The following is a 25,329-nucleotide window of genomic DNA, read 5'->3' on the forward strand; positions in this document are numbered from 1 at the left end:
CAGCATGATCCACCCAGCGAGTCTGGCAAGCTCGCCGCCTTCCCTACCTATCGTCCGGCAGCCTTCACCTCTGTCCTTCTCAGTGACATCGGAAGATCACTCGACGCCGCCCTCGCCCAGCTCGCACTCTGGCTCCAGCCTCCCTCAAATAGGGTTCTCCGAGCCCAACCTCCCAGGTCCTTCGCGTATCCGGCGAGTCCCTTCGCCCACTCCCATATCGCCGCCTTTTCGCGTTGGCAATGGCGAAGGACCGGTCCCTACCGCCCCTCTCCCCGACTCCATCCTCTATCGCTCAACCCTCGCCCACCTCGAAACGTCCACTTCCACTCTGAAACGCCTGTCAAAGTCCGTGCTCAACCACAGCTCGGTGTTGATTGCTGTACTCGAAGCTGTCGAGAAGGCGGAAGAGGAGTTCTTGTTGGTGTTGGGGGAATTGGGGCGGTATCTGGAAGGAGGGTTTGGCGTGGCGGGCGGGATATGGGCAGAGGATGGGGTGAGGAAGGTACGGAAAGAGAGGTGGAAGGGGCAAAGGGAAGAAGTGAGGGGGATGGTGGAGCAGGGAGTGGCTGGTATGAAGGGGGATTTGAAGCGCTGGGGACTAGCAGGAGGGGGAACGCAAGCGAGATTTGAGGTTAGTCTTGTACTCCAGCTGACGACTCTTCTTGAAGTGGGGGGCAGAGCTGAACAGACAGCGTACTACGAAGCAGTACTACGATCAGACGTCCAACTATCTGTCACATTCGGACCCCTCCTCCAGCTCAGCACCCGCATCACATTCCATGTCAGCCACCACATCGTCTCCTGCTTCAAATCCGCGACACGCCTCGCCAACCGCCGGCGAGACGGAGCAGTCCGCCCGAACAGCAGCTTTCGAGCTCGCTAGATATTCACACCACTCGACCCTACTCTACGCGGTGCCTCCATCTTCGCTGAGCTGCCTCGATCTGCTCGTAAATCTATACGGCTGGGTCGGAGGGGTTCTCGGCGAAAACCCTGTCAGGCGGGAAAGCACAGGTGGGATGGACGAGGCTTTCGGTTCCGCGCCGAGTCTCGTCTCCCGCCCGCCCAAAGAAGGGTCAATCAACTCCATTCCGCCCTCCCTGCGGCTCAAGGAGGAGGTCGCTACCTCCCTTTCGAAGCTCGCAGGCGTGAGAGTAGAACTGCTCGATGGATGGGCAAAGCGGAACCAGCAGACCGCTCGGCTAGAGGACGAGGCAAACCGTCTCGTCACTCTCTCGGAGTCCAAATTCGCCGCTCGGACCTCGGAAAAGCCGCTCTCGCCAAACCTGTCCTACTCTGCCCATATCACCCCCATATCCTCCGCCGGCGTCGAGTTCAAGAAGAACGCAGGAAAGATGCACAAGCTACATCGGTCCGTCGGCGGTAGATTGAGAGATTTGCTCAGCTCGTCTGGGTCCTCCAAGGATCTCGCGGGCGTCATAGGTCGGAACGGGCACCTGCAGCCGGGAGACAAGTCGAATCGGAATAGCTTTGACGTTTCGGCGTTGACGGGCAGGAGGGCGGAGGCTATCCGGGAACTGGCGGAGCTGGACGAAGGGGAAGAAGCGGGGTACACACCAGTGTCGGCTCCGGGATCGACGATCCGGGCTGTTCCTCAGCCGCAAGACGACGTTTCGACGCCAGGGGGCTCAAGGCCGAAATTGCATAATCGGCACTCGATACAGGTCACTCCGGATGCTGCGCCCTTCCTCGTTGATCCGGCTCTGTTTCCGCTCCCGATCCTACCGCCTGGTCTGACGGAGACTGGACCTGCGATCGGCGGGCTGGCGATGCGTCGACCGAGCAAGTCGGCGGATTCGATGCCGGTACCGCACAGCGCTTTCGTGCCGCTGAGTACGGTGGAGAGTGTGGATCAGACGGAGGGTCTAGGAGAGGAGCGGGAAGATGCAGGCCGGAAGCGAGAGGGTGTACTTTGGGGAGCGGGAACGTGGGAGGAGGTCGGGAAGGGCGGGAAGGTCAAGTGGGAGAAGTATTGGGTCGTACTAGATCATTCGTCGATCTACGAGGTGAGCTTACCAGTTCTTTTTGTCGTAAGGGTGAAGCTGACCAGTAGTACCGCGACACGGACTTTGATCGTCCTGAAGGTCCACATGCGGTGATTGACCTGAAGTTTGCGAGTGTACGAGAAGGCAGGGGGACGGATAGGAGATTCGGTGAGCTAATACGTTCCGCCACGATCGGGCAGGTAGCTGATCTTTCAGTATTTGAGATTGTCACTCCCACGCAAGGTCGGCGGCTGTATCAAGCCACCTCGGACACGGAGATGAAAGTAAGCTTGTTTCCCTCATTCTGGTGTCCGGAGGATAGCATAGCTGATAGTGTAGCAATGGATCTACGCTATCTGCAACGCCATTGAATCGGTGATACAAGGCACCTCCTCCGTCCGGACTTTTGACACCTCCAAGCTCCGCACCATCTCCGGGGCATACGACGACCATGCCGTCCCTCTTCGCCAAAAACTCGGCTTCCCCATCCCTGGGATCCCTTCCCGCCCGAACGGCCTTCCTATGCCTATGCCTTACATCCCGGGCAGTCCGTCCCGGCGGTCCATGCCGCCCCCTAGCCGACCTGACGAGGGCGGCCCAGGCCTCTTTGACGCCCGACCCCGTAAACGGCAGACGAGCTTCAAGAAAGCTCTGCGGCAATCTGCAGAGATAGCGGGGGAGAAGTGGAAAGACGCCATGAGCTCTCGGCATCCCCATGGCGGAGACGGGCGACCCGGGTTCTTATCCCCCGGAACGAGGATGAAGAGCTCTTCTTCCCATTCTGCGGTCTCGGCGTCTTCGGGATGGACGGAAGACCCGCCCCCTCTCCCTTCGTCCACCGATGGGTCACACGAGACGCCTACAACGCAGCTCAACACGAGCACCGCGACCCAGACGACCGGCTCGACAATGGTCGAGCCCCCCAGCGACGCGGGGACATGGTATGATGTTGATCCCGACGGGCAGATTGAGAAGCGCGTCATGGAGATGGCGGGCTTAGGGATCGGTTTCTCACCTACCAGCTCGCCAGCTGCTGAAGGGCGCCGGGTCAAATCGGAAGGAAAAGGTGTTTTGGGGACGGCGGGTAATCCGAGCGGCGCAGGGGAGGAGATGACGCGAAGCCGGTCGGCGGATGTCCCGCCGGTCCCGAAGGCGGTGAATGAGGGGAGGCTGGATATGGAGACGTTGAGAAAGGTGGCGGGTGCGTCCGGGAATACGGCTTGTGCGGATTGTGGCAAAAGCACCAAGTCTAGTCGCTGGGCGACAATCAGTAAGCTCGCCTCGATACACATGTGCTGCTCGAGGACGAGAGCTGATCCAATAGGCCTACGAGACACATCCATGGTCATGTTCATCTGTATCCGCTGCTGTGGGATCCATCGGTCGTTCGGCACGCACATCTCCAAGCCGCGCTCGGTCGACCTCGATATTTGGACACAGGAGAGTATAGCGCTGGCCTTGGAATGGGGGAACGAGCGTGGGAATATGGTCTGGGAGGCTATGCTTTCAGATGGGGAGAAGAGGGGGAGTGAAGAGTGAGTTGAATCGCTGCGAGAGCCGTGCGGCCGCGCAGAAGCGAAACTGACGACCTAGTAGGGATATCGCCGACTTTGTCCGGAGAAAGTATGTCGAGGGGAGGTGGTTGAGCGATGAGATGCGCGCGAGGTACGGCCTGGAGCCGAGAGATGGGGTCGTGGTGGGTGTGGCGCTGGGTGAGCCGGGGTTGCATCCTGGAGGTGGGATGGCGATGGGGGTGGCGAGATGAGATGCTCCTCTCATCGTGGACTTTGGACAATTCCTGCTATTCGCATCTTGGAATTCAGCTGTATACTATCATGTAGCCAATCTAACTTGATATCCTGCTATGCACGTTGTATGGCCTGACTCTCTGAGGACAGGAAGGATCAAGAAGTACTGAAATGTGGTGACAGGTCGCCTAGTGTGGCAGTCCTTTGGTGCGGCGCCACATTCGACACGCGCCTGACTTTCGGAAATCCGGGTGGCGTCACGCGTCCGGGTGCAATCCGCGTCCGGCCGGAGGGTCGTGTGGCAGCGGACAAGGAAGAAGGACGTAGCTTTTGTGCTTTCTCCTCTTCCTTCCTGCGAGAAATAGCTGTCGATCCTCGGCGTGTGCATATACTCTGCGCACCTGTCGCGTCCATCCTTGTATGCATGTGCGATGACCGAGTGAGACAGGCGGAGACGGACGAGAAAATGAAGACGCGGCGAGGTTAGTTTCCGGAACCTGAAACGCGATGCTGCCCTGTCTTCCCTGATGTGCGTGACTTGGATTCACCTTACTGCATATATTTCACCTATCCTAGCCTGAAGCCACCTGAAAGAAGAGGTCTGACCGGTGTCATTGGGAAGTGTACGTCGTAGTTCCCTTCCATACATCTCTCTTCTACATCCACCACTCGCGCATACACCTAGTCGCCTGTTCACTCCGGCACTCAGTCATCCAAAGAATTCTCCGACTTCCTTCTTCCCCCTTCACCACCTTTTTCTTTCTGGATGTCCAGTACTTTCTTCTCATAGACCTTTCGTATAGTACCTTGTCTATATCTCCTCCTACTTCCTCCGTCCTCACCACTCTCATATCAGCACCATGCCCGCCGCTTCGAAACGCACGCGTACGGTAACGGCGGACGAGGAGAACGCGCCCCCTACCCCGCCTCCTACGGCTCGCGCGACTCGTCGGACCCCTGCTGTAGCAGCTCCAGAGCCCTCAGTCTCTCCTACGACCATCACCACCCCTCCCTCCCCCCAACCTACCACTACACCCACGCGACCTATCCAAACGCCCTCGTCCACTCTCCACCTCGCGCCCCCTACACCTCTCACACGGAGCTCTACCTCGCTATCGCCAGCCACGCGCCGCACGACCGCCTCAGGGCTATCGCTCGCAGCGCTCACGCCTAGCCGGGGAGGAGGCAGCGGCGCCGCTGGCCCGTCTCGAGGAGGCATGCTCGTCCGTACCCAGTCTACACCGGCCCTTTCCAGCCCGACCGACCTGAAGGAAAGCGTCGCGTCTGGTTCAGGTGGAGGTGGGAGGGGTAAGGGTGATCCCGAGGATGTCTTTGGCGGGCCCGGAAGGCGGTTTGGAAAGGGCAAGGAGAATGTACCACCAAAGAAGGACGCGGAGAGGGATGAGGCCGAGAGCAGTTCCAGGAAGAGGCTACGGGTCAGCCGGAGGGCCAGTGGAAGCGGGAGTGGAATAGGCAGAGCGAGGAGCGGTAGTGTCGCTAGTGTACGGAGCGAGAGCTCTTCAGGTATGTCTCCTCGTCCTACACGAGCCCGAATTCATGCTGATAGTGCAGGCCCCAACTCGCTATTTTCGCGCCGATCAACCGTCTTTCCTTCCCCCTCTCCATCACCATCCAACGCTACTTCATCGAGCTCAATCGATCCCCTTGATGTCCTCGGTGAGGCGGAGGATGACATGGACCTCGATCGAACTCCTACTAAAGCACGCCCGGTACCTCGTCGAGGCGTCACACTCCCCACACCACCTTCATCCTCCCCCTCCCTCCGCTCCGAGGTGGACGCGACTGGTCGCCGGATGCAGCTCGTACGCGTCGATTCGACCCTCTCCATCTCGTCGGACGCTACCGAGGTCGATGCCGATCCGGACATGGCAGTCGCGGGCGGGATCCCGATGAAGGCCAAGAACGCGTACAAGCACCTCAAATCCTTCCTCCGGCTCTCGTCTTCTACCGAGAGATCCACTTCGGCCGACGTCATTGGGCGGGAAGATGAGAAGGCTGTTCTGAGGTCATACTTCTCGCTTCGGTCGGCGTACGACGTAGGGCTGTACGTTTCTGGACCGCCTGGAACGGGCAAGACCGCGCTGGTCACTGCGATGGGACGGGAGATGGCCATGGAAGGGTGGAATGTTGTGGAGGTGGGATGTATGGGCGTCAACGCGGGCAGTATCCGGGCGTTGTTGGCTGAGCAGCTGGGTTGTGAGAGGTCAGAAGAGGGCGTACAAGCCGCCATTGCGCGTCTCGGCAAGAACACGTGAGTCACCCAAATCTATTGCATGATTATAGCTGACCCGCTAGCTTGATCATCCTGGACGAGGTCGACTCGCTTCTCCCTCCCGCCCCGGCTCTTCCTACACCGGCTACCTCACACCTGCTCTCCCGCCTCTTCTCGCTTCCCCTCCTCTCTACCCCCTCCACCACCATCAAGTTCATTGCCATTTCCAACACCCTCGACCTGACCGTCCGCGCTCGTCTCGTCCTCCCTACCGGCACCCAGCCTCAGGTCCTCCCCTTCCGCGCATACGGTACCGCCGAGATGATCGAGATTGTCAACTCTCGTATCGCCGCGGCCGCGATAGACCGGCTGGACTTTGAGACTGTCAAGGTCGACCAGAAGGCGATCGAGCTCTTGACGCGCAAAGTCGAGGCGCAGAACGGGGATCTGCGAACATGCCTCGCATCCTTGACATCGGCCGTCAACCTCGCCGAGGCTGAATGGGTCAAAAAGACATTCACGTCCGAGTCGGATGCGCCTGACGCTCCGGTAGTCCCCCTTGTCAAAATCGCCCTCCCGCACATCATCAAGGCGTTCACTTCGCACACGCAGCAGCTCAAGGCTGCGGCGGGATCATCATCTAGCGCATCGGGCAGCCCGACCGCCCGCAAGATCCGCTCGGTACCTCTCCAGGGAAAGATGGTGCTCGTATCCATCCTCATCTACCTCGCTCGGTGCCGCGTCGGCCTTCCCGGCTGCCCTAGCGCCGCCAGCAACGCCTCGACCCCCACCACCAGCCCGCACAAACACGGCGACCTCTCCACTTCCACCCTGTACGCGACGTATTCGTACCTCCTTTCTCATTCCTCCAGCCCCTTCCCTCCCGCCGCCGAATCAGACTACCGGGACCTCCTCTCCAACCTCGAGACCCTCGGTCTGGTTTCGCTCTTTGGGAACGGATCGTCCGCGCACATGTCTCGCTCGACATCGGCGGGTAATGCTCGCGGAGGAAAGGGAGCCGCAGCGGGACCGAGGGTCGAGCTGTGTGTACCCGAAGAGGATGTCAAGTTGGCTTTGGGGCTGGGTGCGGGCGCCACGCAGGGCGGGATGGCTGATGAGGAGGTTGGCAAGGTCTGGGACAGGGAGGATGCGCGGGTCGAGAAGGCTCGGGAGAAGATTGCGAGGGCGGTAGAGGTCTTGGCGGGTTTGGAGAGGGATTAGGCGGTGGTGTAGCCTTATGGCGGACGAAATGGTAGTGAGCTGGGTCAAATACTCTGTATAGTATACGTTTCTTCCATAGGTCACTCATTGTAGAATAGCTAATTACGAGTCGGGCGAAGGGGTGCTATATAGCTGGCAACGAGAGGAGTTTGGGTATCTTTATGACATGCAATTGTGGCTCTCCACCTTACTATTTGCTCCAGCTATCCTCTCTGCCCTGTTGGAGCTCCTGGTATCCCCCATAAGGCAGCACTCACAGAGAGGTAAGATGGCATTGTACGGTGCCATAATATGATGCCGATGGACGCGACGGGACGCGCTGGACGCGTCAAACTGAACTTTTGCTCTTGTCTTCTCATACATCTTGCCAACTAACACTTAGCCCTACTCACCACCTAGACCGCATCCATAGCCCAGTAGCTGCTCCTGTGCACCTTTCCATCATCTCGCAATGCCCGTTGCCGTTGCAGAGACCCCTCAAAGGTCAAATCCTGATCACGGTCCGTCTCCCCTTCCCTGCTCGATTCCTACCGCAATCCAAGCTGACCCTGCAGAGGAATACCAATACCTCGACCTCATCCGGCGCATCATCTCGACAGGACAGTCCCGCCCCGACCGCACCGGAACAGGCACCGTCTCACTCTTCGCGCCCCCTTCGCTCCGCTTTTCACTCCTGGACAACACCCTCCCCCTCCTCACCACCAAGCGCGTCTTCACTCGCGGCGTCATCGAAGAGCTCCTCTGGTTCGTCTCGGGCTGTACGGACGGGCAGGTTTTAGCGGACAAGGGCGTGAATATATGGGAGGGAAACGGATCGAGAGAGTACCTCGATAAGGTCGGATTGGGACGTAGGCGGGTAGGCGATCTGGGCCCAGTGTATGGGTTCCAGTGGCGCCATTTCGGGGCAGAGTACGGGACGTGCGAGGATGATTATAAGGGCAAAGGGGTGGATCAGCTCGCGAGGGTGGTGGATACCATCAAGAACAATCCGACGGATAGGAGGATAGTGCTCAGCGCTTGGAATCCGAAAGGTAGGTCCTGATCGCCCCTCTTTCTTTTGCATCGGCAGGAGCTAACGGGCAGACCTCGGGATCATGGCCCTCCCACCATGTCACATGTTCTGCCAATTCTACGTCACCCTCCCCTCCACGCCCGAATCCAAACCCCAGCTCTCGTGCCTCATGTACCAGCGCTCCTGCGACCTCGGACTCGGCGTGCCCTTCAATATCGCCTCGTACGCCCTCCTCACGCACATGATTGCTCACCTTACGGGCTGCGAAGCCAAGGAGTTTATCCTCCAAATGGGCGATGCGCATGTGTACAAGGATCACGTCGAGCCGCTGGCGGTGCAGCTCGAGCGGGAGCCGAGGGAGTTCCCGAAGCTCGTATGGAAGCGGACGAGGGAGGAGATTGAGGCGAGTGGAGGAGTGGATGGGTTTAGGTATGATGATTTTGGAGTGGAGGGGTATAAGCCGATGGGCAAGATTGAGATGAAGATGTCGGTGAGTGGTGCTGGGGTCTGCGATGAAGCGGCGCTGATGAGAAGGCATGAGGTACTTGACAAGAGGGACCATGGCCGTGGGCTCTGCCATATCGAACCTATCTTGGCCGACAGCATGTATATTTGCCCAATGATACATATATCTGGCACATACTGCTACAACTCTACCGCTTCATGACTGTCCTAGGCGTAGGTAATATGGATGATCTCTCCGAGAGATAGCCCCGCATTCTGTCTGTCAGCTTGATCCACCAAGTCTTCTGTAGTGAAAATTCAGCTTACAGCCCCTGTATTGACCCGACTATCTCGACTGAGACGACAATCAGCTGGATGCTCCCTGCCCAAAACATCAGACTCACTAGCCTGCCGCTCATTCTCCCCTTCAAACTCATACCGCTTCTGGCCACCGTCCCTCCATACATTGATCTTGAACCCGCCACTCCGTCCCGAAAGCTTCACTCCGGCAACCAGCGAAATATGGAAACTCGTCGTCTTCATGGAATCGAAGAATGCACGGGATTCGGATGGCATGATGTGGATGTAGTCGCCGTCGATGGCGAGGGTGCGTTCGTGCCGGCCGATGGCGATCTTGCGGTTGACCTTATATTTCTACCGAGTCAGCATTGGAATGGCTGGCGTCTGGGCGAAGGCTCACTTTGTAAGTTTGAGCAAAGTCCGCCAGGCCGGGTCCGAACCGAGCTGCCGGATTAGGCTCGCTCTGCCGCTTGAAGATCGATGCTGCGCGATGTCAGCTGAATTCGCTTTGAGATTTCGCTTTCGAAGAGAGCTTAGCTCACCACTCGGATCTCCACCTCTTCTATCGCCTATCCGCAACCCGTGCTCCACAGCCCACTGGGTCTTGACCAGCGCCAAGTCATTCTTCCCCTCCAGACTCGCCACCGTCCGGTCTACAGGAATAGCCAGTGTCAGATCAGCCAGACAGAGTACCCAATCGGTATAGGGCGGTGCGAGCCGTTTCTTCTTGCACAGTATCTCGGTCAGATCGGCGATATAGATATCGGATGGTCTGCAGGGTTCAGCTAATCCCAAATCTCGCAGGGCAGAGGGACTGCCTAGCTTACACTGAGATGGTGGTGGTAAAGTGCACATCAGCACTAGCAGTCACCCTGATCCGAAGGATGACCTGCTTGCTCAATGCCGAGCTCAGCCCGACACTGCCCTTGAAGGTCCCGCCATCCGCGCCGGGCATGCTAGGGACTGCCAAGTTCTCGCTGGAAGAAAAGCTCCGCACAGACGATGATGAGGATGCGTTCTGCAGGATTGGCGGCCGCTGAGTGACGGGAACTTTGGTGGGGTTCCGTGATTGAGCGGGACGGGTGGGTTGGGCGATTACGCGGGAGGGGCGGCGGACGATCAGGGGAGCTTTAGCAGCATTTTGCTTGACTGGCGATGTGAGCTCGAGTATTGAGCATGATGACTACGGAGAGCTCACTTTGAGATGCCGTGGCTTCGACGATACCGAATTGGCCATATGAGAACTTGGATATCTTGGAGTCTCGGTCGAGCGCTAGTCGAGTCAGCTCGGGAGCCTCGCTTCAAATTGACTCTCTGAGCTCACGCGGGAAGTCCTCATCCACTTCTCCATCATCCTCGACGATTCTTAGTCCCCAGCCGACCGTAGTCCACCTCTCTTCCACCTCCTCCTGGCTCAGACCCGGCTGCCTTCCCTCCTCCCAGTACTTGTACAGCGCATACCCCGTCACATCTTCCACCGTTGCGTCCTTCCTGACTTTGGCCATGATCGGCACGCTGGGATCTTCTGAGTGAGGGAAGAAGAGCTCGAGCGTCAATGACGCGACGGTACCTGGCGCCGCGACGGTGGTGTAGAGCGATGCGAACGGGTTGGGCTGAGCGAGAGGTGCGAGCTCATCCTCCGTTTCCAGTCCATGTGCTGTAGACACGAGATGCGGGATATGTTTGTTGAGCGCCGCAGTGAGGGCGGACTGGCGAATGGAGGGTTGTCGAACGATGGGGACCGTGGCGAAAGACAGCGTTACTTCCGGGTCGAGCATAGAGGACCGCCGACTTTCGTCTCGGGCTATACGGGCCGCTTCGTCCAGGTAATAGTCCCCTTCTTCCGCCATTTCCATATCTGCCTCCTCATCGTCGCTTCCCTCATCCACCATAGTCTCCCCAAACCCAGCCCCGGCGTCCCTTCCTGCCGTCTCCGAATCGGTCCGCCTGGTTGATCCGCCTATTCCCGAGCTGAAACCCTCCCCAAATCTCTGCTCCATCGATCCCAGAATCTCATCCTCGACGTCTCCGGATGTCTCTGACATGCTCAGAGCTTGCTCGGGAGGCCCTGCCCCACCGGAGCCGAGGCCGGACGCGAGCATGCTGGATCCGAGCTGACTTGGCGTCATGGACGGAACGACAAGGACCGGGACTGGCGCAGAATCCGCCCGAGGTCGTCTCGAGGGCGAGAAGAACCCATCATCCACCATCCGAGGCTGCTGCGACGCCAGGGGCATTTTGCCCTTCATGGGACTGAGTGCCTCGCTTGAATTGGCCCGGGGCCCATTCCTACCCCGTCCCTCCCCCTCGACGGCTCTTCTTCCCGATACACGCATACCCATACCGCCCGTCCGCCCCGCTCCAATGATTGTCTGAGTATACTTCAGACCGCCCTCTCGACCAGGCGCATCGTCTCCTCCGCGACTATGCGACCGATCCCGAGTCGCCCGCTCGTTCCGCGCATTTCGGAGCGAATCATACGAGGACGGGTAGTCTGGGGGCGGCGAGTCCAGCGCCCGCTTTATCTCGGGCCATCGGTCGATATCCGATAGTCCGCTTGCATCTATGTATGGGTTGAGAGCGAAGGATGGGTCCACCGAGATGATCCGGGGAGTGAGCGGGTCATCGGTATGTCGCAGTGCAGACAGCCGGATCGCTTGGAGCGCGTAGCTAAAGTCAGCCAAATTTCGGGAGATATCTCACCTGACATCTGTGATCATCGCCATGCCGACTATGGTATTCTGAGTATCATTCTGTAGGGGACTAGGCAATGTAAGTAGAGCATAGAGTTCTCGCTGTGGACGTTGCTGTGGACAGTCGCACCCAGGGGACGATGACGGCATTGTTATGATCACGTGATCTTATCAGTGCAGTTCGAGATTTTTTCAGCGTCACAGCTTGTGCGTTGCGGTATCTACAAAGCTTTATTGCACTCGAATAACTGCCATCAGCTATGTCCGGAACACTCATCTCCTCCCTGGTATGGGTACCAAGAGGGAAGGCTGCACTACAGCCAAAAAAGTATACGCTGGATGAGGCGGAATTGGAGCGGGTGGGCAAGTTGGGAGGACCGGGAGCGCTGGAGAAGTTGAGGGAGGAGATGGCGGCTGCTGAGGGTGGGGATGAGACATGGGAAGAGTGAGTTGGTCTTTACCAGACATCCGCTCGCAGGCTGTAGGACGGCCACACAAATAGCAAAGCTGACATTCCCAGTCTCGACGAGGACGACGACAATGAGGACTCTGACGAGGACGAGGACGAGGAGAAGCCGGATGGGATGGAAGGCGTTACAGATGGGCTGGATGGAATGGACGTCGATGAGGAAGAAAAGAAGCCGAGGAAGAAGGCCTCTTCTGATCCAAATGATCTCTCGGCGTTCAACATGGACGAGTATGACGAGGAGGAGTCAGGCGGTGTCGGTGAGTCTGGCTGAGCTCCATGTGGCTCTACAGAGCTGACTCCCAGCTATGGGCGCCTTCGCGAACGTCAAAGGGCTCACCTACTACCGCGACAATGACGAGGACCCCTACATTACGCTCAAAGAGAACGATGACGACCTCGAAGGCGAAGAGCTCGCCCTCCTATCATCAGACAACATGATCATCTCCGCACGTACCACATCCGACCTCTCCTCCCTCGACTTCCACATCTACAATGAGCCCGACGAGAACCTCTACGTCCACCACGACCTCATGCTGCCCGCCTTCCCCCTCTGCGTCGAGTGGCTCGACTTCCCCGGATCAGGCTCGGCCGACAGCTCGGCCTCCGGCTCCTACATCGCCGTTGGCAGCTTTGACCCATCTATCGAGATCTGGGATGCGGACATGGTAGACGGACTCTACCCACACGCCATCCTCGGTCCCTCCCCACATCTCGAGAAGCCAGAAGCCAAGCCCAAGGGGACTGGCAAAAAGAAGAAGAAGCAGATGGTCCAGCCTACCGCCAACGCCGAGCACCACGTTCAACCCGTCCTCACCCTCTCATGGTCCCCGTACCACCGCAACCTCCTCCTCTCTGGCTCGGCAGACGCGACCATCAAGCTCTGGGACCTGACGCGCGAGTCACCCATGGCGGCGCTGAGGAGCTGGGACTCGATACATGGCGGAGAGAAGATTCAGGCGGTAGAGTGGAATAAGGGAGCGCAGGCGGCATCAGCGGGTCTGGAACGGGCGGTTCTGAGTGCAGGATGGGACAGGACGGTTAAGGTGTGGGACTCGAGAGCGGTGGATGATGCTATTGGGCTCAAGATGGGCTCGGACGTAGAGTGTGTCAGGTGGGACCCTTGGGAGGCCCACTCTTTCTTTGTATGTCCTCCGCTTGATCCTGTTGCTACTTGCTGACCATCAGGTCTCGCTCGAGAACGGTCTCATATTAGCGTACGACTCCCGTGTTCTCCCTTCCTCCCTCACTCAATCCACTTCCGGCAAGCTCAGCACCGCTCCCGCCAAATACACCCTATCAGCACATGATGGCGCCGCCGGCGCGCTCGATATCAACCCGCACATCCGCGGATGTATCGCGACGGGAGGTATGGACAAGCTGGTCAAGGTGTGGAACGTGTCGGATGAGGAGAGCGAGGGCGTCAAGGGGAGAAAGAGGGAGATCAGTCTTGCTACAAGCAGAGATCTGGGAGTGGTGCGTCCCTGTCTCCTGGCCTCTGGGTATGCGCTGATAAGCAGGGCAAAGTCTTCACGGCCCGCTGGTCCCCTGATGCAGATGCGCCACTCACGCTCGCTGCTGCTGGTTCAAAGGCGACATTGCAGATCTGGGACGTGGCTTCCAACCCTGGGGCGAGGTCGGCGTTCGGCTCAAGATTGAAGAGGCTTGGAAGGGAGCTTGGGGAGATCAAGGGGAGCGGAGGGGTCGTGGGAGTGGCAGACGATAGTGAAGATGAGGAAGAAGAATGAGGCTATGTATCATATATCTGTTGGGCTCGCTTTTGGGGTTTCGCTACAATACAGAACGGACACATTACTCGCCGCTGAACAGGCCAAGCCCTGGCACTGAAGTCAACTTCCGCTTCTTTGAGTCCGACGCAGCCTTTCTCTCCAGGTCTATGTCCATCAGCCCGCGCCGGTCCCTTTACGAGGACAAGGTCCGAGTCACATACCCTTTGCCGCCTCAATCAGCTTCAAAAATGCGTCTCCCTGCTCGGCTCGTGATGACGCCAGAGTGAGAGCGCGATTGATGGTCCAGATGTACGTGAGAGGCGTGCCTTGCCAGTCGGACAAGGGCCATGTCGAGGGTTCGACGCGGACGTGCTCGAGACTGGGTATGAGTTGCGCACCCGTCGAACCTGCGATGTGTCGGGGGGAGTGCCTAGACCCATGATAGTTGGGTTCGTCCCCCGGCTTATAGGCCCGAATCCCTTTCGCGACCAAGTCTGGCTCATCGCATTGCGCGGCGAGCACAATGATCTGCTGCGCAAGAGTGGGTGTCTTCTCGAGCGCCGTATGCGCGAGGGCGATAACGGAGCGGGCGATGGCCGAGCAATCGTATTTGCGGGCGAGGTGCAGGACGTTCCGAGCTTTGCCGATGAAGGTCGAGTCGATGGTCATGCCTCGATTTGTCACGAAGTCCAGCCATAGACGTAGAGCCTCGGCGTGTTCGAACTCCTTGTCCGTCATATCGATGTGGAAGGGGCGAGGGGGAGCGCCGGTCTGCATGCCCCTGATGACATCGCTAGTATTTCATTAGCTTATGTATCTGCAGCGTGAGCCAATACCGGATATACCTCGCTGCCAGCAGATAGTAGCTGGGTAGCTGGAACTTGACGGGCTTGCTATCGCTTGAGATGATAGTGAAGTCCCCTTGGGAGTAGACTTTATCGATGATTGGGGTAGGCGGGGTGTTCTTGGATGTCGGCATGATAGAGATTCCTTTCGAAGGCGCCTTGATGGTTGCAGTGAGAAGGACAAATGAGAAAGAGAAAGAGGATGAAGGAAGGAGGATGAGTGAGCAGAGAGTCGCTAAAGTCAGGCGACCCGTGCACTCGGTTAGCGCAGAGGAAGCGAGAGAGGATTAGCTGGTGAGTGGTGCTAGCTAGGGGCTCGTGCGGGCCCTGCTGAGCCGAAGCGTTCTTGTAGCATTGAGCTCGAACTATTGACTGAAGGCAACCCCGATGACCCTCCTACGCTTTCTCGTCATCATCCGCCTTCCTCTTGTGCCCTGTCTTTGTAGCCGAGGACCCTGCTTGAATCAGCTCAGGTGTATCAAAATCGGCTGGCGAGGCAGACAATTAGAGTACATACTCACCTTTGGCTTGTTCTAGCAGCGCCGGGAACCGATCTGCCTGCTCTGCGTGCGTCCCGCCCAGCCTGCGGGTACGCGCCAATGCCCAAACGTATTCGAATGGGATGCGGCGTGCATGACCCAAAGGCCATGTGGCTAGGTCGAATACCTGCTCGCCCCCCAGCACCCCGTCATCTCCTTCAGGAGGGGGGGTCCTGGACCACTTGGAGCCGCCCCGGCATCGGATCGCCCTGGCGATGAGGTCGGCATCATCGAAGATGCTTCCGAAGAGAACGATGGGGACGGTGCTGGTCCTCGTCTCCACTTGCTTGTAGAGGAGTAAGCGGATGGCAGTCTCGACTGTGGCGCAGTCATACTTCCGAGCGAGACGCATGACGTCTATGGCCCTCCATCCCACCTCATTATCGGGGATAGCGAGACGACCAGTGATGGCATCCAACCATAGCCCGATGGCCTCCGCAGTTTCGATATCCGGGTCGACCATTGTGACCTCGAGAGGAGCGCCAGACTCCGGCGAAGGGACGGGAGGACAGGGCAGAATGTGCGTTGGTCGACAGCGAGGAGAGGGAGGGTGCTTGGCGGGACCGGGTTTGCTTCAAGCTATACGAGTAAGTCAAGGTGAAGAGTGAAGGGCTGGGTATAAGGCTTATGATATTTGGATCCTTGAGGGACGGATCCAGAAGCTATGAAATGATGTACCTTTTAAATCCCAGCGCTCTCCTGTCCAAGCGGCGTCAGGCCCGTCAGGCGGCATGCCGCCTCGGCCATCTCGGGCCCGCTTCGGTCATCCCCTTACGTCATCCTCAGGCGTCTTGACTTGCATCGCAGGTCATAACTTGATGATGATTGCAGTCCCTAGCTACATATAGCTTGGCACCACCCATTCATTGCCATAGCATAGGCTGCAGCCGCCAGTGTGTGAGGTGGAAGCTGACAGAGAAGATATATGGAAAACGATTGACCAACACATATCAGCAGACAGCATTCTGACCGGGTATCTAGCAACAGCAGCCACGCTCTACCCGCTTCCATACGCTCAGCAGGTCAAGTATACATAGCAATATCAGACAAAGCGACAGCCCTAAGATCGACACACCCTTAATTTTCTCATGCCTCCTTCAGCGCCGCTCTCAAGCCATAGAGTACCTAATAGAACGAGCCCTCTTGGCTCCGGGAAGGGGAGTAGGATCGACGGGGTCTGCCGAGGGCGGGATGGACCCCTTGATCTGGTTCTGCGCCTGACAGTCGCTGGTGCAATTGGACGCGCCAGCTCCGAGCTCGGTCGAGTCCTCGCCGAGTACACCGCCGAGACGACCGCCGGGAGAGACGTTCCAGCGGGTGATGCGGCCGTCCTGGTAGGTCTTGGTGGCGACTTGGGGGCTGTCCTTGCCGAGGAGCATCTTGTGGGTGGAGTCGCCGGACTATACCATCAGCTTTGCTCATGCAGTCCAAGAGGGGAAGTACTCACCACACCGTTGCCAAAGTTGATCTTGCCAGTCACCGCGTTGGTAAAGTAGAACAGCTCCGGACCCAGGGTATGGGTGAACTCGACGTTCGCCGCAAACTCCGTCTCCATCTGGAAGATCCCGCCTTGCGCGCCATCCTTGCTCTGGACCTTGAGCTTGCCAGCGCCAGTGTTGAAGATGATGTTGAAGTTGTCGTCACGGAGCTCAAACTTGGAGATGGTGGACCCCTTGAGCTGGGCAGGGGTGAGGGTGGCGGTCTTGGAGGAGAAGACGACGGTGGGCTTGGTGACCATGCCTACCTGATCAGCTTCGCGCGAGGTGACAGAGGAAGAGAGACTCACGCTGACCATCCGCAGCACCGGTGAGGGTGTAGTTCAGAACAGCGAGGGTGGCACAGTCAATGTCGTACCCGACGTGGACGCCTCGGACCTTGATGAGTCCGGTGCAGGTCGAAAGCTTCTTGGGCTCGTCGCTCTTGCCCTCGGAAGGGCTGTAGGTGGCGCCGTTGATGGTGACCGAAAAGTCGCCGGAGCCCTCGGTGCGCTTGGAGTAGGCGAGACCGGCCAGGGAGGCGAGGATGAAGTAGGCGGTGGAGAAGTGCATGGTGTAGATGTGGGAGTGAGGGTAGGGGTCGAGAGGTGGATGAGTGTGATTCGAAAGGAGCGAGGGGGTTGGGGAACCCGTCGTGAGCGGGGTCAGTATAAGTATATATGATAATATGTACTCCGTCCAGGAGGGGAGGCGCGTCGCCCATGTGTGGCCCCGGTGCTCATGTTGATGCTTTGTAAGCCCTGCTTCGGATCCGGACCACAGCGGTGTCCTTTCTTGTCCTTTGGAGCTTCTTGCCCCCTATTGCCCCTTATCGTCGACCACTGAAAGGGCCTGGAGCGTTCTGGACAGCTGGAGGGGCGGGGCAACAAGGTTCGCACGGCCTGTAAGTTCGAGGCGTTATGCAGCTGAGCCTGAACTTCCGGAATGGTGAAGGACAACAAGCTCACAGGTTCATAACGAAGGACGCGCCCTTGAAAGTTGAGGCAGATCTAAAAGCAGACGCCAAGAGGATGCACGCTGGCGTACCTGAAGGTGCCTGAACATCTTTCGGGGAATTCGGCGTTACCCCGGAAAGCCCCGGATGTTCCTGAAACTACCTGAAACGGCGAGCGGAGACATCTTTCGCACGTGCGATCGGGGTGCTTCGAATGGCTTCAAGCTGGCTCTGCGTTCGACGTCTGATTGACACGAAGGAGACATCTGGGCGAGGATACAGGAATATTACTCAAGCCAGGATGTGTTCTGGACGCGATAGGTGCTGAGGTGAATAGGTGTGTCACATCTGCCGGAGTCTGCCGAAATCTGAGGAATGTGGAGCTGGATATTTGGTTCCGTCCGCTTCGCAGTACCATGCTGCGTACCGGCGTCTTCGATGCCGGACAGCCCCCCAATATCTCTGCTCGATGTACGCACGCAAGATGCATAGCGCACGGAGGTGTAGGATAAATCAATTGCTGCCAGGCATATATTGCTTGACGATGAGCTGCCGCCCATGTCATCGCGCTCGCACTGTCACGGACTTTTCCTTGCCGATTGCCCAAGCCCCGGCTAAGCTGCTGATCGACCTGCAGAGGGACGCCTGCGGACCAATGAGCAGACTCCATAGACTGGATAGATGAGCTGATGACGCATCGCGCTATCGGGCGACATAGCGCAACTCACGATCTCCTCCACGACCGACGAGCTAGACCCCCTACTGTTCCATAGCAAAATCCCTCTCTGCCTTCCGCTTCTCGGCATCTGACACTGTAAAGGGATTAGTAGTCATCTCACATTGTGAGGAGGACTCACACTTGATCTCCTCTATCAACTCCATCATCTTGATGCCCCGGTCCTCCTTTGTACCGCCCATCCTGCTTGACCTCGACATCGCCCACAGGTACTCAAGAGGTAGATCTTTGTAATGAGCCCATGACCAGGTAGATGGGTCCGTCATCCAGGTTTCCGGAACGCCGGGGATCTGGTCTGCCGGTAGGGGCGGGATCTCTTCACCCCAGTGAACGTCCCCTAGCACGCGGATGGCCTTCGCGACGATCTCGGGGTCGTCGATAGCCGCACCGACGCGCAGTAATTGAAAGGTTTTCTCCATTGGTAGTATCTCCATAGCCCTGTGGACAAATGCGATGGTAGAGCTCTCCACCCCCGGGCATTCGTATTTACGAGCGAGCTGGATGACGGACTGAGAGAGGAAGGGGAAATTGTCGTTGATTTTGAGACCTTTGCCGGTGATGACATCGAGCCATGCCCTGATCCGGACCGCCGTTTCGAGGTTGCCATCAGTCATTGGAATGTCGAGTGTGGTTTCCGAGCCGATCTCGTGCATGTCTCGAAAGACGGAACTGCTTCGTTAGCTTTCAGATCCTCAAACGCGATCTCAACTACAATATTGCACTAGCAGCTCAGCCGGCTCACCTTGCAGCACGCATATAAAAGCTTGGTAAGCGAAACCTGACATCGTCAGATGACACGGTTGAGCAGTCTCCCTCAGTGTATGTCTTCGAGTCCTTTATCTCCGCCTCCGATTCGCTCTCTGCAGAGGCAGCCGACGAAGTGGAGGAAGATGAGGCCATTTGGAGCCAGTGTGGGGCGGGCGCGGGTATTTGTCGAAGTGTTGCTGATGATCACCTCCTCCTTCGGCTGGCTCTCATGTGACGCGAAAGATATGAGCAATGCGGAAAGGTTAGCAGAAGTGCCGGTCAAATTTCGGCATCGTGGATCGTGTGGGCTGCGGGGTTCGGCTGAGGAATGTGGAGCTGTCTCGCGCAAATCTCGAGCTGTGGCAGTACTGCTGTGGCATCATTGGAGTCGTGCGTCGCCCACAATGCTGAACTGTGCTGATATCTACAACTCAGGCGCCTTGGCTGTTTATTACATACCCCGACATGCAAATCTAATGCGAATCTCCAGATTCCCCGTCCTGGACAGCCACCACCATCCCTAACGACCACATGGAACTCATGCTACTCGTCCCCCATCGATAGGTCGGGGGCGGCCGAAATAGAGGCCTTGTCTAAGCCACGCTCTGTCCAAGCGTCAGCTACGGTGACGCAATATAGACCAAGACATGTGAAACTTCCACTCACTATCGAGATGTTCCAGCAGCACCTTCAATTTATCCGCCTGATTGGCACCGGTCTCCTGGGAGACATGATATGACCGGACGAGAGCCCAGCAATACTCCGTTGGCAAGCGAGAGAACTCCCTCAGCGACCAAGTAGCCGGGTTCCGCCTGAGGCCTTTCATGACGTAGAGGCTCGTAGCTGCGCCGGGGTCCGCCGAAGTGCCACTCGAATCATATCTTTCCCGGACGCCTTTTGTGAATTCCGCGGACCCGCCGAAAGTCGCCGTGGCGATCAAGTACTCCTTGGTAGACACTCGGTCATCACACCCGTTTTCGATTCCGAGCGCAGCTTCCAAGCCGGTCATGATTGTCCTCGTAGCGATTGTGCAATCGAATTGCCGACACAAAGCGAGTACTCGGTGAAGACGGGATGATTCTGCCACCGAGGCTGGCGGGATCTCGTGCCGAATCAGGATGTCCAGCCATAGTTTGACGACTTTAGCGGGTTGATCGAGATCAATCTCGAACTTGCTATCCGCGGAACCGATCTCGTGGGCGTCGCGTAGGACGGAGCTGTGCCGTTAGCTTTGTCCATGGGCGTCTCGACGATGTTGGGACTCACCTCGCGGCCAGCATATAATAGCTAGGTACCCTGAAGACGGTACCGCGGGCGGTGATGACGAAATCGCCCTTGTCATGTGTTGTGTCCGTCTTGGGTTGCGAGGCAGGCGAGGACGGGCGCGAGGGATGCTGCGATGGCGAGGACGAGGATGCTGCCGAGCTGCGGGTGGATCTGGTGGCCGGCATCGCGATGAGGGAGGGGATTGCGAGCTTGGGGATTTGGTGGACGGAGGGGAGAGGGCAGAGGTGTAAGATGGGAAGTGGGTGCTGGGAGGTAGGTGGAGAGGGTGATGATGGCAGATGAAAGAAGGAAAGAAGAGAGAAAGTCGTAGCGTTTTGGGTCTCGCCGCCGCGGCCGCAGCAGCCACCATGACGTTTCGCTTTACGTCACGAGCCATCTTGGTACGTACCTGAAAGTGCAAATCTTTTGCTCACCTTGCTTTCCGCAACTATACTCAAGCAGACCAACATGGACGACGGTATAGAGCTCAACTTCGCCGCCCCTTCCTCGGGGGCTCCCTCAAGATCTAAGCAGGCGATCCCAAAGGGTGGGAGATGGACCGACCGGTCAGTCCGTTCGCGAGATCTCGAGCTGTAGCTGACCCTTCCTAGAGCAAAAGTCAGACGAGAGATCGGCAAGACCTCTCGGCCAGCTGCAGAGAAGGCGCCTTATACTCCCACTGCGGCCCCAGTACAATCTCCTCGTCCTGCACCGGTACAGCAGGTCCGACCATCTCGGCCGCTCGGCGGACACCCCTCGAATCCTGCAGCCAGCCAGTCCAGGCCTGCTGCTCGCGAGCAACAGTCCGCAAGCCGGCCAGCCAGTAGGGCTGAGCCGAGGGATGACTCTGCTAGTCAGGCTGGTCCTTCTCGGTCTCGTCAGTCACTGCCTACCCAGGCCACAGCGGCGCCAGCGAAAGGTAAAACGGCGGCTCCGCAAATCATCTCCTCGTTGTTCTCGTACAATGACCCTATCGCCTCGGTCCCGGCCTCCGCTGCTCCTGCTCAGCCCGTCAAGGTCGCTGCTCCCTCGAATGCTCCGCTCGATAGGAGCACGTTCGAGGGGCTTGGCCTGGACAAGCTGCTAGTCCGGCATCTCAAGGGCAAGATGTCGGTCCAGGCACCGACCGGCGTACAGCGGTCTTCCCTCCCTTACCTCCTCTCCGCACCCCTCGACATCAATCTCGCCTCCGCTCCTATCGAGGACGAGGACGAGTACGATGCCAAGCCTGTCCTTACCCCTCAACTCTCCCCTCGCGACGTCTTTATCCAATCGCAAACCGGTTCCGGAAAGACCCTCACCTACCTCCTCCCCATCATTCAGACCCTTCTCCCCTTATCGCGCCTATCCTATATCGACCGCTCCATCGGGACGCTCGCCATCATTCTCGCTCCTACTCGGGAGCTGGCACAGCAGATCTCGAAAGTGCTGGAACAGCTCCTTTCCCTCTCCCTCGCGGATGACTCCGAGGATAGCGCGCCTATGACCCGCTGGCTGGTCTCCGGACTGCTCACTGGCGGGTCTACCAAGACGCACGAGAAGGCTAAGCTGCGGAAAGGCGTGCCCATTTTGGTAGCTACGCCGGGTAGACTGCTGGACCATCTCCAAAACACCACAGCCTTCAAATTTGCCAAAACCATGTTTTTGGTGCTGGACGAGGCGGATAGATTGATGGATCTGGGCTTCGAAGAGACGATTCAAGGGATCATTAAGGCGCTGGATGGGCGGCGGAGGGCGGAAATAGGCGGTGAGGGCGAGGCGGAGGTTGGCCGGATGCGCTGGGGATACTGGGGGCGAGGGCGGCAGAACGTGCTGTGTTCGGCGACGGTGGATGCCAAGGTGGAGAAGCTGGCGGGTGCGGCGCTGCAGGATCCTATCGTTTTCCGCGCGCAATCCGAGGCGGTCAAGGTGGAGGATGAGGTCAAGAAGGAGCAGGATCCGGCGGTCAAGGCGGCGCTAGAGTCCGCCAATGCGATCGTCCTTCCCACCACCTCGGACAAGTTTACACCACCATCTCAGCTGTCCCAGAAGTACGTTGTCGTTCCTACTAAACTTCGACTGGTCACCCTCATCGCGCTCGTCCGGTCACTGGTCGGCAAGAAGGACACGAACCAGGGCAACAAAGTCATCGTGTTCATGAGCTCTACGGATGCGGTCGACTTCCACTGGAAGCTGCTCGGCGGGATGAAGATGGGTCAGGAAGCGGAAGAGGAGGAAGAGGATGGGGACGAGGCGGAGAGTGCGGACGACAGCTCGGACGAGGATGGGGAGGCTGAGAAGCTAAAAGCCAAGAAGGCAAAATCCAAGAGCAAAGCAGCGGCGGAAGATCCCATCACACTCCAGTCGGCGCTTTTCCCTTCGACCACTCTTCACCGTCTACACGGTTCCCTCCCCCTTCGGACCCGTCTCGCCTCCCTCGCGGCTTTCGCCAAGCCCTCTCCCGACCCGTCGGTTCTCATCTGTACCTCGGTTGCTTCTCGTGGTCTCGATCTTCCACTCGTCCGGTCGGTCGTCCAGTATGATCTGCCAACAGAGGGTGGGGCGAACGAGTATGTCCACCGAGTGGGACGTACCGCTCGAGCTGGAAAGGGCGGTGAGGCGTGGTCTTTCGTCGGGCCGAGCGAGGTGGACTGGGTGGAATGGGTCAGGGGAAAGATGGGGTCGGCCGAGGGCAAAGAGGTCGGGCTGGTTCCCGCTGCTGTGGACGAGGTGCTGAGGAAGGGCTTTGGCGGAAAGGGATATGACTTTGAGAGACGAGCTACCGAGGTGCAAGGTGGACTGGAGCGATGGGTCCTGAGCGATGACAAGGTAAGTCTCCACCGTGTCATCCCTATCCGGACGGCGAGCTGATGTATAGAACGCCGCTCAAGCCCGGCGAGCTTTCGCTTCCTTCATCCGCGCCTACTCTACTCATCCACTCGAGGAGAAAAAATACTTCCACCCCAAATCCCTCCATCTCGGCCACCTCGCCAAAGCCTTTGCACTCCGTGAAGCCCCATCCTCCATGGCTGCCACTACCGCAGCCAGCAAAGTCGTCAAAGCCGCCCCTAGCAACGTACACGTTCCGGCCAACAAGAAGCGGAAGCGGCTCGGCGCGGACGTTAGTGATGATGAGGAGGCGGAGAGTGGGAAGCGGGGCGGAAAGGAGACGACGGCGAGGAATGAGACGGAGCGGAGGATGTATGAGGCGGTTAGAAAGCAGGGTAGGGAGGTGCGGAGCGGAGGTAAGATGGGGCAGTTTGGGGAGGCGGGAGGAAGGAGAAAGGCGGCGGGGGCGGTCAGTGGAGGAGGGGAGTATCAGGTGGTGGGAACGGGAGAGCTGGAGAGGATGTTGGCAGGGAAGAATTAGTACCGGCGCCCGCATAGCCGGATCTATGTCTTGGAATCATGTACTGTCATTACAGCTCTAGCTACTGACGTCACTGGCTGTTCTCGCGCAGGCAGCAGCAAACCAGAACAGCGAGGAGGTCGGCCAAGTCGGCGAGAACCTGACCCGGACCCCTCTCACGGTCACTCACGACACAGCTGGCGGCGAAATCTGCAACGCGTTTCTGCGCGAAGGGATGGTGGTCAAGACGGATCCTCTGGCGATGCGCCGTGCGACTCGTCGGAAAATCAAAGCTGACTGTCATCCTTTCATTGACGACTCCTGAGGGATCGGCCACACTGGCCCCAACAGGCGAGCTGGTCCAGCGACATTGGGCAATCAAGCACGATACCTGCAGTCGCTTCTTGCTTCAATACATACCAGCAGCGCCGATCACCCCAACCCTGGCCGATACATACGAGAACTGACACCTTTGCAATGTCTGAGATCAGCGCCAACCAGTCCGTACCTCCAGGACGATACCACGCATTGTTTTCAAATCCGCCCACTTCTGAGAAGCCCACATACCTTTCGGCTACCGTCAACTTCAGTGAGTTTGGGCCGAGTATTTGTCCCTCGTGAGGTCTTCCGGCGTATCACTAATCCGTCTAGGCCTGCCCACCGCTTCTCGCTCCCCGTCTCGCTCCCCAACTGAGGTGTCCGCACCTACAGAGCGAGGTCAGCCCTTCTTCATTGCCTATATATCTCGGCGAGCTGACCGCCAGACTCTGGTGCCGCGCACGATCGGTTCGCACAGCAGCCGTGCACTGAAAAGGGAGAGCATTGGATGAGCTCCACTGATACACTCCACTCCAGCCCCAAAACAAGCGAGGACGGCACTACAGCGGCAAGGAGCCTTCCCCGTCGCCCCGAGCTAGCTTTCTTACGGTGAGTGCTACCATCACCGGCTCTGTCGTGCAGACTGCACAGAATGTTGAAGGGTTAGAATCCGACCAGGAGGCATCAGCAGGCCATCAGACGGCTCTCTCGGCGACCGACATCGGTCAGAGAAGAGTCTCGCCGATACTTTCGCTGACGATGAGAAGAATCGACAGATCACGCAGAGGGTCAATGGACTGTACCAACGGTATCATCCCGAAGAAAGCGCCGACGACTTGAAGTCCAAGAGGCCTCCCCGCGGTGTCACAGCTGTGTTGCAAGACATCTGGGCATTCATGTGAGTAGGTGTCTGCCGGTAGGCTCAGAAATATCGTGATGGTCATCTACCGGGTACTACCGAGCTGATATATTGATTAGTCCAGGGACCGAAGGATACCGAACCCGCAAGGCCGATCAGGAGCATTTGAACATGATGGAGAACGAAATGATCACGGCGTTCGAGGGTGAAGGTCTGCCTCGCCCGAGGGTTGGTACCACCCCGTCATCGGTTTGGTTCGGCCCGGATGGTGAAGATCTCAAGCTGGTACCTGACAGAGCCTCGGGCCTCGCGTTTCCCATTGATGTTCAGTACAAATCCGAGAAGGCGGACTCGGGTCGCGGGTACAGTGTATGGCCATTCATCTCAAGCTTGACTTCCTGTGGCGGG

The 25,329-nt window shown here is 58.1% G+C and overlaps 11 protein-coding genes across 11 annotated transcripts; 5 read left to right on the forward strand and 6 right to left on the reverse strand.

Moving 5' to 3' along the window:
- Positions 1 to 4: 4 nt before the first annotated feature.
- On the forward strand, positions 5 to 3,771 carry MKK02DRAFT_25322 (putative GTPase activating protein for Arf-domain-containing protein; the record flags this gene model as incomplete). The annotated part of the gene is made up of 9 exons (XM_053087020.1): positions 5 to 631; positions 693 to 1,443; positions 1,645 to 2,027; positions 2,075 to 2,174; positions 2,223 to 2,290; positions 2,346 to 2,792; positions 2,862 to 3,276; positions 3,331 to 3,541; positions 3,603 to 3,771. The coding sequence occupies 9 exons, from the start codon at positions 5 to 7 to the stop codon at positions 3,769 to 3,771; spliced, it is 3,171 nt and encodes a 1,056-aa protein (XP_052946093.1).
- Positions 3,772 to 4,614: 843 nt separating this feature from the next.
- MKK02DRAFT_27753 (uncharacterized protein) lies at positions 4,615 to 7,208 on the forward strand (the record flags this gene model as incomplete). Its single annotated transcript, XM_053087390.1, has 3 exons — positions 4,615 to 5,622; positions 5,677 to 6,026; positions 6,071 to 7,208. The coding sequence occupies 3 exons, from the start codon at positions 4,615 to 4,617 to the stop codon at positions 7,206 to 7,208; spliced, it is 2,496 nt and encodes an 831-aa protein (XP_052946094.1).
- Positions 7,209 to 7,659: 451 nt separating this feature from the next.
- MKK02DRAFT_45022 (thymidylate synthase/dCMP hydroxymethylase domain-containing protein) lies at positions 7,660 to 8,760 on the forward strand (the record flags this gene model as incomplete). Its single annotated transcript, XM_053093196.1, has 4 exons — positions 7,660 to 7,708; positions 7,763 to 8,239; positions 8,292 to 8,710; positions 8,752 to 8,760. The coding sequence occupies 4 exons, from the start codon at positions 7,660 to 7,662 to the stop codon at positions 8,758 to 8,760; spliced, it is 954 nt and encodes a 317-aa protein (XP_052946095.1).
- Positions 8,761 to 8,873: 113 nt separating this feature from the next.
- Positions 8,874 to 11,690, reverse strand: MKK02DRAFT_45023 (putative regulation of cell growth-related protein; the record flags this gene model as incomplete). Its single annotated transcript, XM_053093197.1, has 9 exons — positions 8,874 to 8,940; positions 8,992 to 9,019; positions 9,069 to 9,318; positions 9,365 to 9,447; positions 9,507 to 9,736; positions 9,792 to 10,113; positions 10,163 to 10,237; positions 10,289 to 11,634; positions 11,668 to 11,690. The coding sequence occupies 9 exons, from the start codon at positions 11,688 to 11,690 to the stop codon at positions 8,874 to 8,876; spliced, it is 2,424 nt and encodes an 807-aa protein (XP_052946096.1).
- A 227-nt stretch (positions 11,691 to 11,917) lies between these two features.
- MKK02DRAFT_37097 (WD40-repeat-containing domain protein) lies at positions 11,918 to 13,871 on the forward strand (the record flags this gene model as incomplete). Its single annotated transcript, XM_053089561.1, has 5 exons — positions 11,918 to 12,102; positions 12,178 to 12,383; positions 12,430 to 13,268; positions 13,312 to 13,599; positions 13,644 to 13,871. 5 exons carry the CDS (start codon positions 11,918 to 11,920, stop codon positions 13,869 to 13,871), a joined length of 1,746 nt encoding a protein of 581 aa, XP_052946097.1.
- Positions 13,872 to 13,935: 64 nt separating this feature from the next.
- Positions 13,936 to 14,832, reverse strand: MKK02DRAFT_45025 (uncharacterized protein; the record flags this gene model as incomplete). Its single annotated transcript, XM_053093198.1, has 3 exons — positions 13,936 to 14,018; positions 14,075 to 14,634; positions 14,699 to 14,832. 3 exons carry the CDS (start codon positions 14,830 to 14,832, stop codon positions 13,936 to 13,938), a joined length of 777 nt encoding a protein of 258 aa, XP_052946098.1.
- A 262-nt stretch (positions 14,833 to 15,094) lies between these two features.
- Positions 15,095 to 15,700, reverse strand: MKK02DRAFT_45026 (uncharacterized protein; the record flags this gene model as incomplete). Its single annotated transcript, XM_053093199.1, has 2 exons — positions 15,095 to 15,153; positions 15,220 to 15,700. 2 exons carry the CDS (start codon positions 15,698 to 15,700, stop codon positions 15,095 to 15,097), a joined length of 540 nt encoding a protein of 179 aa, XP_052946099.1.
- Positions 15,701 to 16,346: 646 nt separating this feature from the next.
- Positions 16,347 to 17,285, reverse strand: MKK02DRAFT_33544 (uncharacterized protein; the record flags this gene model as incomplete). Its single annotated transcript, XM_053088737.1, has 3 exons — positions 16,347 to 16,637; positions 16,685 to 16,977; positions 17,024 to 17,285. 3 exons carry the CDS (start codon positions 17,283 to 17,285, stop codon positions 16,347 to 16,349), a joined length of 846 nt encoding a protein of 281 aa, XP_052946100.1.
- Positions 17,286 to 17,954: 669 nt separating this feature from the next.
- On the reverse strand, positions 17,955 to 19,303 carry MKK02DRAFT_33545 (uncharacterized protein; the record flags this gene model as incomplete). The annotated part of the gene is made up of 5 exons (XM_053088738.1): positions 17,955 to 18,129; positions 18,165 to 18,353; positions 18,396 to 18,429; positions 18,525 to 19,072; positions 19,146 to 19,303. 5 exons carry the CDS (start codon positions 19,301 to 19,303, stop codon positions 17,955 to 17,957), a joined length of 1,104 nt encoding a protein of 367 aa, XP_052946101.1.
- Positions 19,304 to 19,693: 390 nt separating this feature from the next.
- On the reverse strand, positions 19,694 to 20,601 carry MKK02DRAFT_45029 (uncharacterized protein; the record flags this gene model as incomplete). The annotated part of the gene is made up of 3 exons (XM_053093200.1): positions 19,694 to 19,743; positions 19,817 to 20,367; positions 20,417 to 20,601. The coding sequence occupies 3 exons, from the start codon at positions 20,599 to 20,601 to the stop codon at positions 19,694 to 19,696; spliced, it is 786 nt and encodes a 261-aa protein (XP_052946102.1).
- A 283-nt stretch (positions 20,602 to 20,884) lies between these two features.
- MKK02DRAFT_45030 (ATP-dependent RNA helicase DBP7) lies at positions 20,885 to 23,765 on the forward strand (the record flags this gene model as incomplete). Its single annotated transcript, XM_053093201.1, has 3 exons — positions 20,885 to 20,982; positions 21,028 to 23,224; positions 23,274 to 23,765. 3 exons carry the CDS (start codon positions 20,885 to 20,887, stop codon positions 23,763 to 23,765), a joined length of 2,787 nt encoding a protein of 928 aa, XP_052946103.1.
- Between the last annotated feature and the right edge of the window lie 1,564 nt (positions 23,766 to 25,329).

Source organism: Dioszegia hungarica (genome assembly GCF_025882075.1).
Source record: "Dioszegia hungarica strain PDD-24b-2 chromosome Unknown MKK02contig_8, whole genome shotgun sequence".
Lineage (NCBI taxonomy): Eukaryota > Fungi > Basidiomycota > Tremellomycetes > Tremellales > Bulleribasidiaceae > Dioszegia > Dioszegia hungarica.